Here is an 18,001-nt window from a genome sequence, read left to right as displayed (position 1 = left end):
AAAGAACAGGTCAAAATCAAACCACTATTTAGATTAAAAATGGCCCTAGCTGGTTTGGCTCAGTGGATAGAGTGTCGGACTGTGGACTGAAGGGTCCCAGGTTCAATTCCAGTCAAGGGCACATGACTAGGTTGTGGGCTTGATCCCCTGTGGGGGGCATGCAGGAGGCAGCCAATCAATGACTCTTTCTCATCATTGATTGTTTCTACCTCTCTATCTCTCTCCCTTTCTCTCTGAAATCAATAAAAATATATTAAAAAAATGATTATATAAAACATATCAAAGGTATGGAACATAAAACATTACTAAGAAGCATTCAATGTTTAAAATGCCTTTTCATCTTAGAGCTATAATATATACATGCATACATAGCTACATATACTTAATTGTGGCTGCTACTCCTGATAAATCTTTTCTGCTCAGATGCACTTAGAAAATTTATTGATACATGAGCTTTTAAAAAACCTAGTTATGAGATAAGTGGCTTGTCACACAGTGAGACAGAAAAACAACTGATATATATTGTTAATTTTTTCAAGTAATGTTATGTACAGTTTTATTGCCAGTATATGCACAACAGTAAGCATAGAACTATAAATACACAATGTAATTAACAGTAGAAAACAAAATTGTTACAGGGAAAGGGGAGGAGATATAGAGAAACTTCCTGCTGCAAGAACAGAAACAAAGGTAAAAGCCGATGACAAATCATCCATTCAGTACTCTTAAATTCTTTACATACATTTCTACATTTTGTTCAATTAAACAAAGAAAGTTCAGATAACTCTGTAACAACAGCAAATTGCTTCCCTAATAGCTATTTGCCTTTCCAGTCAAATTCACTTTGTTAGGATTAAAAAAAAGTCAAGATGAGCAATCATTAGTATTCTGGTTCCAAATGATCTACTTTGCCTTTCGCCAACACTGGTCATTTTTGCAAATTGGCTGCACATGAAAAGAATAGATGTAGCCAAAGGTGACTTAAAAACGTAACAGAAAAATCACCCTTTAGTTTTCCAAAAGACACTATAGGCAGCAGCTCAATTAAAAGTATTAGCCCTGAAGAGGTAGAGAATTTGAGCCCATTATACAAGGTAATAGCCTTGGCACCATCTTCTCTCTCATCAGGATCAACGTTTTCAAGTAAGACAATTTCATGGTAAAAGGAAACCAGGTTCCACCATTTAAACAAAAGGTGCTGGTCGACTCCCATGTCTCAATAATTAGTTTGTTTATTAAATGAGAAACAGAAGACTGTCAAGGACACACATGCACTTGATTATTTTTGTCTGTTTCCATTATCAAGTTTATTTGTAAGTGAATTTGATATTAATAAATATAAAAAAGCATCATTCACAATAAAGATAAACAAACCAAAAACCCTGCAATGAAACCTTCCATTTTAATAAGTATTAAGAAAAAAAACAGGCAGATGATTTGGTGCAGCTTTCTTAAGGGATCATAGAGGGGACATGGTTTTAAATAAAGATGGCAAGATCAGTAACCAACAAACAATATCAGTTTTACAAAACTGGCTGATTCTGTAACATTTCTCTTTGAGGTCTTAGTTTTAAACTACAGACCACCCCAAAGAAGTTATAGCTAATGACATGTATCACAATCACACCAACAGAGTCCAGCTGTAGCTCAAATTAGTCCTGCTGTGTTTCACGTCATTTCAATATTACTAGCATAGGACATGATAGGAAACAAAACTCAAGGTAGCAATTAAAAAATATTATCCTGCATTTGAATAAAGGCAAAAAATGTTTTAGACTGTCCAACTTTTAAAGCTTTAAGCATTCCTGTTTAACCAGCATTAAAAAAAATTTATACAACCATAACACTGGCAAAGGTTAATGGGGAAGACAAAGAAGTACAAACAGTGAAATGATGAGTTAGATTTAAAATTACTTTATATTGATCAACTGTTGTTAATACTGCTTCTTCTTGGATTTGGGATAACTATCATAAAAGTTACATGCAGACTGAGGATAGTCCTCTATTACAGAAAATACAAAACAAAACAGAAAACTAAAACTAGGAAACAATGGTAAGCTCCAAAAGATGCATTTGAAAATTTCCTTTCATTGATGGGGGTGGCCGGTGTCCTTCCCTGGAGAGACCTGGTTCACTTCCACTGGCTTCACTAACTTTGCCCAGGGACATCAGTAGTGGGATCAGCTCCTCCAGAGCCCGTTTGTGCACGTTTGATGTAAAGATTCAGTAGCTTCATCTGCAGATTGAAAGCAAACATGTCATTTGAGCAAGCTGCCCTAATTTATAGTATAATGTTCATTAAAAAATTATATACATACTAGAGGCCCGGTGCACAAAATTTGTGCACGGTGTGTGTGTGTGTGTGTGTGTGTCCCTCAGCCTGGCTTGCACTCTCTTGTAATTCGGGACTGCTGGCTCCTAACTGCTTGCTTGCCTGATCGCCCCTAACCACTCTGTCTGCCTGCCTGATAACCCCTAACTGCTCGCCTGCCTACCTCAGTGGTCGGCAAACTGCAGCTCGCAAGCCACATGCGGCTCTTTGGCCCCTTGAGTGTGGCTCTTCCACAAAATACTGACTTCTGCGCATGGGCCACAAAGTTTCAATCGCACTGTACATGTGCGCCCACACGTGGTATTTTGGCTGTCCAGTCTAATTAGCATATTATGCTTTTATTAGTATAGCTATATGAGCTTTAAAAGATAAATTTTGAATAGAGGGATTATTACAATGCCCAGTTATTGTTGACAATTAGAAATTATAAAATTTTTTTCTAATTTGTTCATGATTGAGAAATCTAGCATGTCCTTTCAAAAACTATTGTAGCCCTAGCTGGTCTGGCTCAGTGGATAGGGTGTCGGCCTGTGGACTGAAGGGTCCCAGGTTAGATTCCTGGTCAGGGTACATGCCCGGGTTTCGGGCTAGATCCCCAGTGTGGGGCGTGCAGGAGGCAGTTGATCAATGATTCTCTCTAATCACTGATGTTTCTATCTCTCCCTCTCCTTTCATCTCTGAAATATATATAAATTATTGTAGTGGTAACATAAAACTTCAAGTAAATTTTCAAAAAGAAGTTACCATTAAAACAATGACAAACATTTAAGTATTATTTCCTATACAATATACTAACCGCCTTATATTATCACTTTTTATCTTCAAAACAGAATGTGTGAGTCACTCACTGCCTAAGGTCTCAGAGCTAAGAAAGAAGTGGGCCAGGATATAAAATTAGGCACTTGGGTTCCAGGACCCAAGATCTTAGACAATTATGCCACTGTCCTCCTAATAAAAATGTTTTTGAGGTGGGGTGGTGAGCACACAGTGCAATGTATGAATAATGTGTTGTGGGGGTTGTATGCCTGAAACCTGTATGATTTTATTGGCCAATGTCACCCCAATAAATTCAATTAAAAATGTTTTTTGATTTCTCATTTTGCAGTCTTTACGGTATGAGACCATATTTTTCTAAAGTTTGTAATCAGAGCATATACATTTTTTTTCATCGAATGTCATTTCCAAATATTTCTCCCCCACCTACCTATTGTCTTCGTATGCAACATTATTACTGGCTGCCTAATATCCCGATAAGGTGCTTAATTTTAATCCTTCTATAGACAACTCTGAATTATCAGGACCTAATTTAAGCTCATAACAAAAGTTGGGATCCATTTTTTTTGAAAACCACTTTATTACTGAAAGTTTTCTTTTTTAATATTAACTCTTTAATTCAAAGGTTTTTAACCCAGTGTCCATGGGATTCAGGGACTCATTGCATCCTCTGAAACTAGGTATAAAATTTTCTGTATGTATTTATTTTCCTTGAGATGAGATTAACCCCAGAAAGGTTTAAAAACCACTGCCTTAATCTATGTATAACTTATGAAAGGTTTATACCTGAGCTCATTTTCCTTTATGTGTATTTTTCTGCCCTTTTGCTATTTTAAAAATAAATATGATCATAGTAATGACAATCATTCAGATTTGGGGAAACTTTAACTGAAGTGTCTCCTATTAACTTGTTTATAAGCCACAGTTCAACAATCATAATCTATCCTCACCCTCTACAACAAATTTCAAAATTTTGGTAGTATCAAAGAAACGAGAAAAGCAGGACTTATTTTTTCAACATACCAATCAAAGTTGTACACTTATCCGGATGAAAATAAGAATGGAACAAGAACAAATATTTACCATAGTTCATAGGGGGAAATTTAAATATGTTCAAGTGGTCTGTATTTTAGGAGATATAAAATAATCCATGAATGTATAACCCTGCCTATTTTTAACTAAACAGTCTTTGAGGGTAAGGATTTGGTTGTGGGAGTGACAAAGAAGCTGGCTATTTTAAATAACCAGAATCTGGTAGGCATTTCTTTCATAGCAATCTACCAGTCACCCTACCAAACTGCTGACTTCCCCTGAGTGGCAAATATGAAAGTAGAAACAGCTAAAATGCAAAAGGTAGGAGGAATAAGTTGAATGCTCAAAGCATGACTTACTAAAAGCTGAATACAAAAATAAATTTTGTATTAACACACACATACAAATAAATTTTGAAGAAGGTACCATGGTCAGCATCCTTAGAACAAAGCAGCTCTACTTACTTTACTGCCAGTAAGCTGACTGAGATGTGGTTTTAGTTCATCCCCAATTACCGCATGAACAGCCACCAGGCAGAAGACACAAGCTTTCCGAACACTGCTCTCTGAATTGTCATAACCCTAGGGAGAAAAGTCCGTGTTAGCACTCCTGGGGGATCTGAGAAAAGCACCATCCAACAGAGACAGAAGACGCAACTCAAAGATGAGATCTCAAGCTTTAGTGACCGATGAACTTTTCAACCTTTTCAGGCAGACATTCCCTCTCTCCTTCCATCTCCCCTGTGGCACCTCCACTGTTAGCCTTCCTTATCAGGTCCTTTATTTAGCCTGGAAAGCTGCAATTCTCTGACTCTGAGGCTGTCTCTTTGCCAATCCACCCTGCAAAAAGTCTCCAGATTAACCTCCCTAATGCATTCAGTTTTATGGAACTCAACAGCTCCTCACTAGCAAATAAAATCTCCTTGGCCTGGCAGTCAGGGTACTCCTATAATCCAGGCTGAGTTAAGCTTAATATCTGTCCCATCCCTACCACTGCTCCAACTATTCATCCAAACATTTATTCAGGATTCATTATATATATGACATATACATGTTATATATATTCTATTCTTAGTATCAAAGCATAGACCAAGAAGAAAGATATTTGGATCTGATCTTCAAGGATCTCACAATTAAAAATTTTAGGGCTTAGAATAAAGTCACATAGATAATGCACCAAGAAATAAATGATTAATTCTCTTCAGGAGGGGGTCTTAATATAGTGGTACACACTACTGAATTCAAATCACATAATAGAATATTATTTATTGGATGGCAGAAATCTCATAATCTATGAAGTTAAGCAAAGCATGTTATAAATTCCATATCTGTCATAATGTTTTTATGAATGGGTTTGTGTGCATAGAAAAAAAACTGTATTACATCTATGACTGTAAATTACTACGACCACTTTGGAGAGGAATCTGGTAATACCTAGGAATTCTATTTCTAGATATATACATATAAGTACAAGAAATTTTGCTGTAATATATATTTAAGTTAATTAAAAAAGGGAAACACCCACATTTCCAACAACACATTAATGGTGGTATAGCCCGAGCCAGCATGGCTTAAAGGGAAACACCCACATTTCCAACAACACATTAATGGGTAAACAAACTGTGGTATAGCCCGAGCCAGCATGGTTTAGTGGATAGAGTGTCGGCCCATGGACTGAAGGGTCCCGGGTTCAATTCTGGTCAAGGGCATGTACCTCAGTTGCAGGCTTGATCCCTGGTCAGGGCACACACAGAGGTAACCAATTGATATGCCTCTCTCACATTGATGTTTCTCTCTCTGTCTCTCCCTTTCTCTTCCACTCTCTTTAAAAATCAATGGAAAAATATCCTCAGGTGAGGATTAACAACCACCACCCCCCCCACCAACACAAAACCCTCCAACAAATTGTGGTATAAACATAAATGGAATATTATTCAGTCAAAAAAAGAATGAAATTGGAATACATGCTACAACATATATGAACCCTAAAAACATTATGCTAAATAAAATGAGCCAGCCACAAAAGGACAAACACTATATGAGGAACATAGAAAGTAGAATAGAGGTTACCTGGGACTGAGTGGAGAAAGAATGGGGAATCATTGATTAATGGGTACAGAGTTTCCATTTGGGATGATTAAAAAGTTCTGAAAATGAATAGTGGTGATGGTTGTGTAATCTTGTGAATGTATTTAATGCCACGAAATTGCACACTTAAGAATGACTAAATGGTAAATTTTATATTATGTATATTTTAACACACACACGTGCACACACACCACACCTGCCTACAGTCTTGGATGTTCAGAGCAAATAGGCAAGTGTGGTCATGCCATTAGTGTTGCCTGGAAAAGTGCCTATAATAACAGAATCCCAAATCTATCGTAGCTTATTCCTCCAAGCTTAGCTGCTTACCTGTATTAGGCCTGGCATAATTTCTGGTAAAAGCAGATTAAGAGTTTCCTTGGATACTCTCTCTATCACTTTTGTTTGCATTTTGATTGCAGCAAGATTAATGGGGTAATCTGCAGTTTGGATGATAGGACAAAGCACTTTGATGCACTGCTCTGGACTGATTGAAGTGGCCAACACGGATGCAGCTTCCTCAGCTGATCTCACCACCTAAAACAAAGGAAATTGAGTAGGGAAGTAATAAAAATATATTTTCTATACTGTGTCCTGGAAGTACAAACTTCATGATATAGGTAATAGGACATAACAACTGGAATTTGCTTTGAAAATATTCAACAAATAAAAAGTAAGAGTATTGCTAAAACAGGGTTGGCAAAATGTAACTGTTGAAGTTAGGAAATGAGTTCATCGGTCTTTATTAAACCATTTTTCCTTCTTTTGTGTTCTTTTAATGTTGGCTAAAGCGATTTTAAAATCATATTGTGGTCTAGTTGTGCAGGGAAGTGAAGGCTCTATTTACCTAGACTACAAGGTGGAGTCTGCATCAGCCACACTGAGATGCTGCTCATTATTAGTGTCCTCAACTCCAGGAGTGCTATGTCCCCTTTTACCACATAATTACAACAAAAAACATTCAATACGTTATCAAGTAACATGCTATTCCTCCTTCTGTTCATAATGATTTTCTTTCCTTCTGTATTGGGCATGGGGAAGGTATGATACTGCTTTTTCAATAAAGAGAAGAAACAGTTGTCAATCTTACTAGAATCTGTAATGTCTAGTGATGGTCTTGAAAACATGTAAAAATTATTGCTTTTCATGCTACTTTGGTAGTGTCTTCCTTATGACCTCAATCTGTGAGAGGTGCTCAGAAGGGCACAGGGAAAAATACACTGGAAGTCAGAAGACCCAGGGCTAATTTCAGCTATAGCACCTTAAGAATGTCAACTTTATCTTTTGTAAAAAATAGGGATATTTCAGGCATTATTTGGATCAGAAGGTTGGTAACTAAACTATTAGTTTTTTTAGCCATTCAGCAAGATGTTAAACAACAGCTGAATAAAAAAATGTGAATAAAAATCCAGGCAGATTTAAAAGTTATGATTCACTCTCCTCTAAGGTTCACAGTCAGATCTTTTGAAAAGGGGGTTACAGCGGCTTTCAGTTTCTTTGTATCCTCACCAGCACTGCTTAGTGCCTTTTCCCTGGTGTGTGTTAAGTGGCATCTCACTGTGGGTTTTACTTGCATTTTCCTAAGACTAATGATGCTGAGCATCTTTTTGTGTGCTTATTGGCCATTTGTGTAACTTATTTGCAGAAAAGTCAATCAGATCTTTCGCCCATTTAATTGGGTTGTCTCTTTGTTGTTGGTTTGTAAAAGTTCTTTATAGATTCTGGCTGTTAGTCCCTTATCAGACACATCATTTATAAAATTTTTCTCCTATTCTGTGGATTGCCTTTTCACTTTCTTTATAACGTCTTTTGAAGCACAAAAGTTTTTAATTTTGATGAAGTCCATTTATCTTCTTTCTAGTAGTTGTTGTAGGTTACTTCTACTTCTGGCATTCTATCTAACTACTGCCTAATCCAAGGTAACGAAGATTTACACTTGTTTTCTTATGAGATTTTTAAAATTTTAGCTTTTACATTAAGTATTGATCTATTTTGTCTCACTGCTATTTTAACTTTCCTTTTTGACTTTTGCTCATGTCTGTTTTACCAGACACCTAATGCTATTACTCTGGTGCTTTCTCTTAGAACTGCAGTTCCTATTTGAAATTTCCTTTTCTAATTATTTCTGAGATTTTATAAAAATCCTCATGATTGTCTTATCAACGTCACTGGTGGTCGTGGCAATATTAGACTCTTCCAGGCAAGATGTCCTCATTATTTTATTTAATAAACTTAAAAAAATATTTTTATTGATTTCACAGAGAGGAAGGGAGAGGAAGAGACAGAAACATCAATGATGAGAGAGAATCATTGATCGACTGCCTCCTGCACGCCCCCTACTGGGAATCGAGCCCGCAATCTGGGCATGTGCCCTAACTGGGAATCAATCTATAACCTCCTGGCTCATGGGTTGATGCTCAACTGCTGAGCCACACCAGCTGAGCTATTTAATAAACTTTTAACAGATATCCAGCTCATATAGGCAATTTACCACTTTAAAATAGTAACGATTCTTATCTTCATTACTTAAAAAAAAACAACTAAATTCTTATTGATAAGTGGAATGTGAAGATAACATTGGTGAACTCTAAGTAAAAAACGAAAAGTGACATGAAGGAGAAAATGAAATAAGATAAATTATTTCCTAGAGCTAGCCATGATATCACAATAATTTACTTAATAGGAAGAAATATATGCTTGTATCTCAATTAGATATTACCTTGAAAATCAAGGTAAGTGTTCATTAAGGAAATGATGGATAAGGGTACTTTTTAAGCAACATTTATGTTTTATGCAATATAGTAGTCCCCCAGTTTTCTGGGGGCTCAGTTATCTGCACTCAACCACAGTATAAAAATATTAAATGGAAAGTTCCAGTAAGAAAGCATACATTTTAAACAGCATGCTCTTCTGAGTAGCATCATGAAATCTTGCATCATCCCACTCTGTCCTGTACAGGACGTGAATCATCCCTGTGTCCAGCATAGCCTACGTTATATACACTACCACCTGTTTGTCACTTAGTAGGAGCTCAGTTATCATATCCATTGTCACAGTATCAGTGCTTGTGTTCCAAGTCGCCCTTCTTTGACTTAATAATGGCCCAAAGCGCAAGAGTTGTGATGCTGGCAGTTCAGATGTGCCAAAGAGAAGCTGTAAAGAGCTTCCTTTTAGTGAAAAGGTGAGTAGAGTGCTATTAGTAGGATATTGTGAGAAAGACCACATGCACATAACTTTCATTACATTATATTGCTATAAATGTTCTATTTTATTATTAGTTATTGCTGTTAACCACTTACTCTAATTTATAAGTTAAACTTTATCATGGGCATTTATGTGTAGGAAAAAAACATAGTAAATATAGGGTTCGGTACCACCTTTAGATTCAGTCATCGACTGGGGGTCTTGATACATAACTCCTGAGGAAAAGGGGCGACTGCTGTAATATCAGAAGTACTAGGAATAAAATAATAATAATTTAAGTGTCAGGTAACTTACCTCCTTATGAGGATCTTTATGTGCTTCTAATGTTTTCATGACAGTCAGTTCTGCATAGTTTTTAAATCTTGCTGGTTGATGCCTTAGGATTTCTTTTAAAACCTTTAATGCCAAAGCCCTGATTGTAGGCTAAGAAGAAACATTTTAATGTTTTCAATATTTCGGGTTGTAGATAATCTTTTACATTTCCCATGTCTAAAATATAAGGATCTTAATACTGAGGTGAGGGTCGGGGGATCATAGACAACTACATAAAGTATGTGGAATATTGCATAATTAAGTTTTCACATCTCTAGTTGAAAACATATCACACATCGTAAAAAAATTGAGAACCGAAGGGGGAGCAGAGGGGAGGGGAGTAAAAAAAATAAAAAAAATAAAAAAATTGAGAACCAACTAAATACAATTAAAAAGGAATTTTTACTTCTGAACTAATTTAAGTAGGCAAAACAAGTAACCTGTACTCTCCTGTAAAGACCTGTCAGCAACCTCTCATTTTTGCCATTGTCAATTATTCAAAATCGCTGGGCTACTTGGTTTACAAGAAGAAGCACTTTACAGTGAAAACTCCATGCAGAAAGCAGCAGCAGAAGAGACCCGTTTTCCCAATTTCCAAATCTGTGTAGTGCTTGGTTAATTGGCAGTGACATGCAACCCAAGGCAGAAAAAACAGGCTATTATTTACATACTAGAGGTCCGGTGCATGAAATCCATGCACTGGGAGGAGGGGGAGGGTGCCTCAGCCTGGCCTGTGTCCTCTCGCAGTCAGACATCCTTAGTGCTGCTGCGGAGGCAGGAGAGGCTCCCACCATTGCCGCTGCGCTTGCCAGCTGTGAGCCTGGCTTCTGGCTGAGCAGCGCTCAGTGGGAGCACACTGACCACTGTGGGCAGCCCCTGTGTTGAGTGTCTGCCCCCTGGTGGTCAGTGCACATCATAGCAACTGGTCATTCTGCCATTAGGTCGATTTGCATATTAGCCTTTTATTATATAGGATTATGCCATTTACCTCTTTATCCCCAAGGGTTTCAAGCAGTAAAAGTAATATTGTTTTGAAGTGTTCATCCCAAACACTAAAAGATTCTTCCTGGGTTAGTTTCATAAGTTCATAGAGGGCAATTTTTCTCTCTTCTACGCGTTCATTATGGTTCGACAGCTCCTTCAACAACTCCGCAACCAGGTCAGAATGGTCTAGGGAAAGATCTGTCAAAGGACATGGCATTAATTCTGTAACTTTATAGGTTATAAATTCTCACAAGTATGGGGATAACAACTTCATAACATGAAACAATGCTGGCTGTAAAACAAGAGAAACTAAGTAATTTTATTTTCCATTTATCATTTCCAAAACACTAATATTAGTTTAAAACTTTTAAAAATAAAAATTCATGAGAGATTACAGTATAATGAACCTCCATATACCGATCACCCAGATTTAACAATCATATTTTTACCATTTTTACTTCATCTTCGTGCACCCTTTTTCCTGAAACATTTCTCACAAATACCAACTATTTTACCCTTACATACTTAAGTATTCATTTATATGGTGGCATCTCAAGAGGCAATGATCACTGTATTTAAATGGTAGCAACTTGATCCCACCACTGTAAAGTTCCCTGTCAAACTTTTCACTAATGGTTTCACCCACTGATGGTTGCTAAATCAATTTATTTTATCAGAAGTTAAAAATGAGCTGAATTCTTCTGTAGAGAGTAACTTCATCAACTAGAGCTAATTACTCTGAAATATAGTTTTATAGAAGAGGCAGAATAAATACTTTATATTTTTAAATGTCAGAGTCTAGAGTTGGGCCCAATATTGTTAAGTTTTAATTTGTTTTTGCTTTTAGTTGTTGCTAATCCTCACCCAAGAATTTTTCCATTAATTTTTAGAGAGAGTGAAGGGAGGGAGGAAAGGGGAGAGAGAGAACGAGAGAAACATTGACTGGTTGCCTCCTACATGAGCCCCAACTTGGGCTGTGGATTGAACCTGCAACCCAGGCTAGTCCCTTGACCTGGAAGCCCTTTGGTGTGCTGACCGATGCTCTAACCACTGGACAACACCGACCAGGGTTGTTTTTGCCTTTTAAAGTATAATTATGAAATCATAAATTTTATGAATGTTAAAGGACACTTATTATTTATGTCTTACAACAGTCATTAGATAATGCTTTGAATAATTTTTGTGGGAAAGACAGTTAAGTCCAAAAGTTCACATTAGAACGTTACAAAATAACAAAGTTCTTCCTATATTGTTTTGATGATAAAATACATAAGTTCAGGCCTTGAGGGACTTGGGCAGGCAGTGGCTTGAGCTTGTGCCATAGACCCCTTTCCTTACTAACTCCTTCTCTGAAACAAGCAAACAAATAAAGCACAGAATATGGTGCCTGAGCCTGGAAGGCACCCCCTGGGCCATTCCCTCTCCTGAGTCTCCAAGAAAGACAGCATGGAGCAGTCTTCTCTGTTAGCCTACTTGGTATGAGCATGCTGGCCTTTTGTGGGAAAGGGCTACCATTCTGCTGATCCTAACAGACCAGAGAAGGCTTGTGAACCTGGCATTGGGAGAGGGCTGTTGCCCACATAAAAAGAGCTCAGGAGGAAAGAGCACTCTTGCCCCAACTGCCTTAAGCTTGCACTTTGCCAGATAGTTCCCTATTGGTCCTTAAAATAAACTACCATGTCTCATCCTGCCAGCTGCTTAGCTTCTGACCTAGAGGTACCAACGGCCTGACAATATAGGCCTCAGGGAACACACAACTACAAGTAGGAAAATGAAAAATATATTCCATGTAAGGGGATTCAGAAACCCGAAGAAAAGAAATCAAGTTCAGCTCTTAGAACATATGACCTCAACTAGAGCAAAGCGAACTGATGATAGGAAACAGGTAATGACAACATTCATTGACTGTTAAAACAAAGTTTGTTATGACAGCTTTCATGGAACTAAAACTACAGCACTAAGAAACTCTGTCCCCAAAAACTTACACACAGAGCACAAAATGTGATTACTGATTTTAAAGTCTTGAGGTAATCTGGAAAGATTGATCACTAAGGAGAACCAAATTAGGTTTTTGGAAAGTCAAGGAGAACTTATGCAAAATGCAAAGCAAAACAATGAAAAAGAAGAAATTTGAGCTCAAAGATAAGATCTTAACTTGGAGGAAGATATTGTCTATAATAATTTCATTTGTATAGACCGACATTAGAACAATATTGTTGGTTTAACAAGAACTACTACAGCAGGATAAATACATCTCTATAAACCCCACAAAAACCACTCCTGGAAAGTTTATTGGACTCCCACCGATGTTAGAGGATCATTCTGATAAGCATGTTTCATTTCAGCTGAATAAATGGAATTCAAAAGAAAATGCTTTCAAAGGAACCCAGTTCTTTTCTCCATAAATACAGCCTTTGTAATTACTCTAGGAGATAAATTAGAAATGACTAGACATAGAATAGTCTAGAGATGACATAGGAAAATAATTTCTGCCAAAGAAAGCACATAAATTATTTGTTACAAAACTGAACTATTTATACCATATAAATAAGATACTAGTAAACCTAAGGTACTGAATTAATTAAGTTAGAGCAGTGGTCGGCAAACTGTGGCTCATGAGCCACATGCGGCTCTTTGGCCCCTTGAGTGTGGCTCTTCCACAAAATACCACGTGTGGGCACGCACGTACAGTGCGATCGAAACTTCGTGGCCCATGCGCAGAAGTATGACTCTTTTGTGGAAGAGTCATACTCGCGAGCCGCAGTTTGCCGACCACTGAGTTAGAGTATACTCAACTATATTTCCTCTGTGCCTGACACAGAGGAGCAGTGTGGTCATGTGAAAACAAAACAAAACACAGGCTCTGGAGTCTTACCAAACCTCTGCCTCTTGCCCTTTGTGTGATAGGGACATGTTCTTAATCATTATGGAGGCTCAGTTTTCTTATCAGTAAAATGAGAAAGTAAGAATCACCTCCTAGCCCTGACCGGTTTGGCTCAGTGGATAGAGAGTCGGCCTGTGGACTCAAGGGTCTCAGGTTCGATTCCGATCAAGGGCATGTACCTTGGTTGCGGGCACATACCCAGTGGGGAGTGTGCAGGAGGCACCTGATCGATGTTTCTCTCTCATCGATGTTTCTAACTCTCTATCCTTCTCCCTTCCTCTCTGTGAAAAATCAATAAAATATATTAAAAAAAAAAAAAAAAGAATCACTTCCTAGTGTCATGGTGAGGACCTGGGCCTGGAATACAATTAATTCACTAAGGCTAATTTGCCTCATGTCCTCATGACAAATGTTGGCACAATTACAATTCTGATAATATTTTTGTTGCAGGGCTCAAAAAATATAGAATATTCTTTCAACTTGGCAAACTCTGATATGAGTCTCCCTTGGATACAATAACATCCTAAATAGAGGCAGTATTCTGAAATATTATAGTCCCTGGTAAACTATTACAAAGGCCATAATCAGACATGAACACTAGATGTCTTTTTTCTGACTTGTTAATTTTGACAAATTTATCACTAATGTATCTGTCTGTAAATATGTACAGAGACATCTGAGTGAGACATACTTAGTCTCAGAATTTTAAAACAATTTCCTTTATGGAATTTCTGACTTGAACAAAATAATTATCTTCTCCCAAAAGTTTTAGGTTTTAAAATAAAAAAGAGAAGATATTTTGCATATTGGGGGTGGGGTATGGTGGCTGAAAGGAAAATCAAAACAGCAACAAAAGTCAGTAAAATTTTTAAAAAAGGATACTATCAGCAATGTTCACAGTAAAATAATGGCAAACAAGGCTTCTCCATCTCAAAATTAAAAGTAAAAATAGACAATGAAAACAACTGGTGTATGAAGCTTGGAGCAACAACTATGTGGTTAACTGAGGGCTCATCTATCTTTAAAGAATGATTACATAACCAAAAATGGCTACCTATGTTTCAGCAGTCTATCAAGAAGTATTATGCAGTGAAGAAATTATATTCTCAAGCTCAAAAACATTCTACTCTGTTTAGGTTTCAGTTATATAACTTCCAAAGATGCCTTCCTTTAACAAATGGAAAATATATAATACTTGGTAAAGGAGAACATTAGACAATAAGGGGGTGATCTTGCTATATTAACATAATTTTGACTTTGTGATATTTGTGCTATATTAATTCTCTTAACCTAAGAAGTTAGTAAAAATATGATTCTTCTATGTCATAAAATATATTTTTCCATTTATAAAAATTACAAATGACCAGCACTGGGGATACAGATTCCTAAGCAGAGTAAGGAAGATACCCACATTGAGTCTTCATAAAAAAATAAAAAAATTAATGGATCATATTATTTGGTAGAGAAAATGTAATTCTTTATTATTAAAAATAAAATATCTGCAGTGTTTTGTACTTTTTAATCAGTTTTTATACATTTTTCCCTGAACCTTACTGCATACTGTGATCAGAAGGGCAGGTGGTACAACATCTCCATCCTCTTTTAAAAGTGACAAGTGAGACTCAGGGAGGTCAACCAATTTTTCAAGCTTTGTAGCTTAGTAATGTTGAGCTTAGACTTAAGCCCATTGTAAGCATTACAGCTTAGACCTATAGACCTATAAGCTGACTCCAAATCTTTTTTTTTTTAATTTTGTTTTATTTCTTAAAGTATTACAAAGAGTATTACACATGTCTCCTTTTTTCTCCCCCTTGACATTCCCCCGGCTTCCCCCCCCCCCCAGTGTCTTGTGTCCATTGGTTATTCTTATATGCATGCATACAAGTCCTTCGGTTGATCTCCTAACCCCCCCTCTCCCAACCCTCCCCAGGCTTCCCACTGTAGTTTGACAGTCTGCTCAATGTTGCTCTGCCTCTGTATCCATTTTTGTTCATCAGTCTATAATGGTCCTTATTATCCATAAATGACTGAGATCATGTGGTATTTTTCTCGGCTTCCCAGGGGCCATCTCAGTCTCACAGGAGCCATCCCAGCCTCACAGGGGCCGTCTCAACTTCACCGGGGCCGTCTCAACCTCACAGGGCAGTCTCAACCCCACCGGGGCCATCTCAACCTCACAGGGCCGTTTCAACCTCACCGGGGTTGTCTCAACCTGACTCCAAATCTTAATGGTAGCTTTTCCCATATTTGTTTCTTGGATATATCTTATTAAAGCATATGTTTATGGCTTCACACTTAATAGGCTATTGTTAAGAATGGGTATTCCGCCCTAGCCAGTTTGGCTTAGTGGATAGAGCATCGGTCTATTGACCAAAGGGTCCCGGATTCAATTCCAGTCAAGGGCACGTACCTCAGTTGTAGGCTCCCCCCCAGCCTGGGCCCTGGTCGAGGCTTATGCAGGAGGCAACCAACCGCCATCGATGTTTCTTTTTATCTTTCCCTCTCTCTTCCACTCTCCCTAAAAATCAATGGGAAAACAACCTTGGGCGAGGATTAACAACAACAACAAAAAAAAAGAATGGGTATTCCTTCAGAGTTTTGTCATTCTGGTATAAAAATTAATGACTGAAATGGTGTCTAAAGATAAATTTATAAGCTACCATGGTTTCAGTTATTTTTGGGAGGCCATTAAGGTTTTCTTCATTTCAAGGATGATCTTAGGATGATCACTGTTTCCAATTCTTGGGAAGATATCTACCAAACCATTAGAAATGAGCTCCTAGCCCAAACTGGTTTGGCTCAGTGGATAGAGCGTCGGCCTGCAGACTGAAGGGTCCCAGGTTTGATTCCGGTACCTTGGTTGCGGGCACATCCCCAGTAGGGGGTGTGCAGGAGGCAGTTGATAGATGTTTCTCTCTCATCAATGTTTCTAATTCTCTATCCCTCTCTCTCCCTTCCTCTCTGTAAAATATCAATAAAATATATTTTAAAAAAAAAGAAAAGAAATGAGCTCCTAGAAGATGGGAGAAAACCTGACCATTGCAAAGATCCCTACTTCTTAGGATACAAAAAAGAGCATTTTTTGCTTCATTGATGATCAGGCCTCCAAAACACAGGCAGTAACAGTATGACACAGAGCATACATACCATCAGGAAACTGGTCGGCATCATCATCAAACATAGCTTCCTTGAGAGCAGACTTGTTAAAGGGACTGATGCTGTCTGAATAGTTGTACGGATTATAATCTCGAGAGCGCGGAGAGGAGTGAGCAGGAATGGAATGGAGTAATGAGGCTTTATTGTCAAGGGCTGTTTGGCCCGAGTCAGTAGCATCACCTCCTGCTCTCGTGTCGGGCATCCCAGGACCACCACACATCTATTAACGGGAAGGGGAAGGCATAGCACATTAACAATTCAAAATTCTAAGAAAAGTTTTCCCTACTGCTTAAAAGGTGATTTTAAAAAGGTAACAATAGCCAGCTGAAAAAAATTTACATACTGGAAATCAACATGAGTTAAAACTTACATTCAAAATGTCAAAGCTTATAGTAAAGATGTAAAGAAACCTGTTGTTTATTTACAACCTGAAGGTTGGATCCCTGGTCAGGGCACATACAAGAATCAACCAATGAGTGCATAAATAGGTGGAACAACAAACGGATGTTTCTTTCTCCTTTCTCTTCTCTCTCTCTAAAAAAATCAATCAAAAATAATTATAAAAAATAAAAAGAAACAGCAAGGAGGCCAGTGTGGTTGAAGAAAACTCAACAGGGAGGAAAGTAGGAGGAGATGAAGCCAGAGAGGCAACAAAGGAGAGAAGTGCATTGTGGAGACTTTGGCTTTTACTCTGAGACAGGGACCTTCGAGGTGAGTAGAGGAGTAAGAATAGACTAGGAGGGCAAAGGCAAAATCAAGGAGGCCAGTTAGGTGCTTATTTTAATAATCCAGGTGAGAGAATTAATGATGATGATGGCTGGAACCAGAAAGGCAGTGGTGAGAAGTGGTTGGATTTCAGATATATTCTGAAGATACTAATACTAGTACAATGAACAGATACCCTGACAGACTGAGTATGAAGGACAAGAAAGAGAGAGGAGACAAGAACAACTGTCTTGTCAGTTGGCTGAGCAAGTAGTGTTGCTATCAACTAAGATAGGAAAGAGCAGTTTTAGAAGAAAAGATTAGGAGTTCAAACAGGCACTTGAGGTATGAATTTGGAGCTCAGGTCTGGGCTGGATGAAGTCATGTGACTTATTATACTCACAATAACTTCTAAGATGTACAGAAATACCCCTACCTTCCTAATGAAGACACGGAGGCTCAGAAGTGATAATATGTGACAGTTTGGTTCCCAGTCAGGGCACATGCCTGGGTTGCAGGCTCGACCCCCAGTAA

General features: G+C 37.9%; 1 protein-coding gene across 23 annotated transcripts in view; it reads right to left on the bottom strand.

Moving 5' to 3' along the window:
* Positions 1 to 518: 518 nt before the first annotated feature.
* Positions 519 to 18,001, bottom strand: part of CLASP2 (cytoplasmic linker associated protein 2) — a 136,086-nt gene continuing 118,603 nt past the window's right edge. For all 23 annotated transcript variants that reach the window (XM_014548388.1, XM_014548392.1, XM_005877095.2 and 20 more), the window contains 6 exons: positions 16,754 to 16,982; positions 10,727 to 10,920; positions 9,721 to 9,849; positions 6,553 to 6,759; positions 4,603 to 4,719; positions 519 to 2,236 (listed from right to left, as the gene is read on the bottom strand). In XM_014548388.1, coding sequence (XP_014403874.1) covers positions 2,150 to 2,236; positions 4,603 to 4,719; positions 6,553 to 6,759; positions 9,721 to 9,849; positions 10,727 to 10,920; positions 16,754 to 16,982 — 963 coding nt within the window. In that variant the 3' untranslated portion in view covers positions 519 to 2,149. The remainder of the gene's footprint in view (positions 2,237 to 4,602; positions 4,720 to 6,552; positions 6,760 to 9,720; positions 9,850 to 10,726; positions 10,921 to 16,753; positions 16,983 to 18,001) is intronic.

Source organism: Myotis brandtii, unplaced genomic scaffold, assembly GCF_000412655.1.
Source record: "Myotis brandtii unplaced genomic scaffold, ASM41265v1 scaffold506, whole genome shotgun sequence".
NCBI lineage: Eukaryota > Metazoa > Chordata > Mammalia > Chiroptera > Vespertilionidae > Myotis > Myotis brandtii.
The sequence above is the reverse complement of the archived record's forward strand: the minus strand, read 5'-3'. Positions and strand labels throughout refer to the sequence as shown.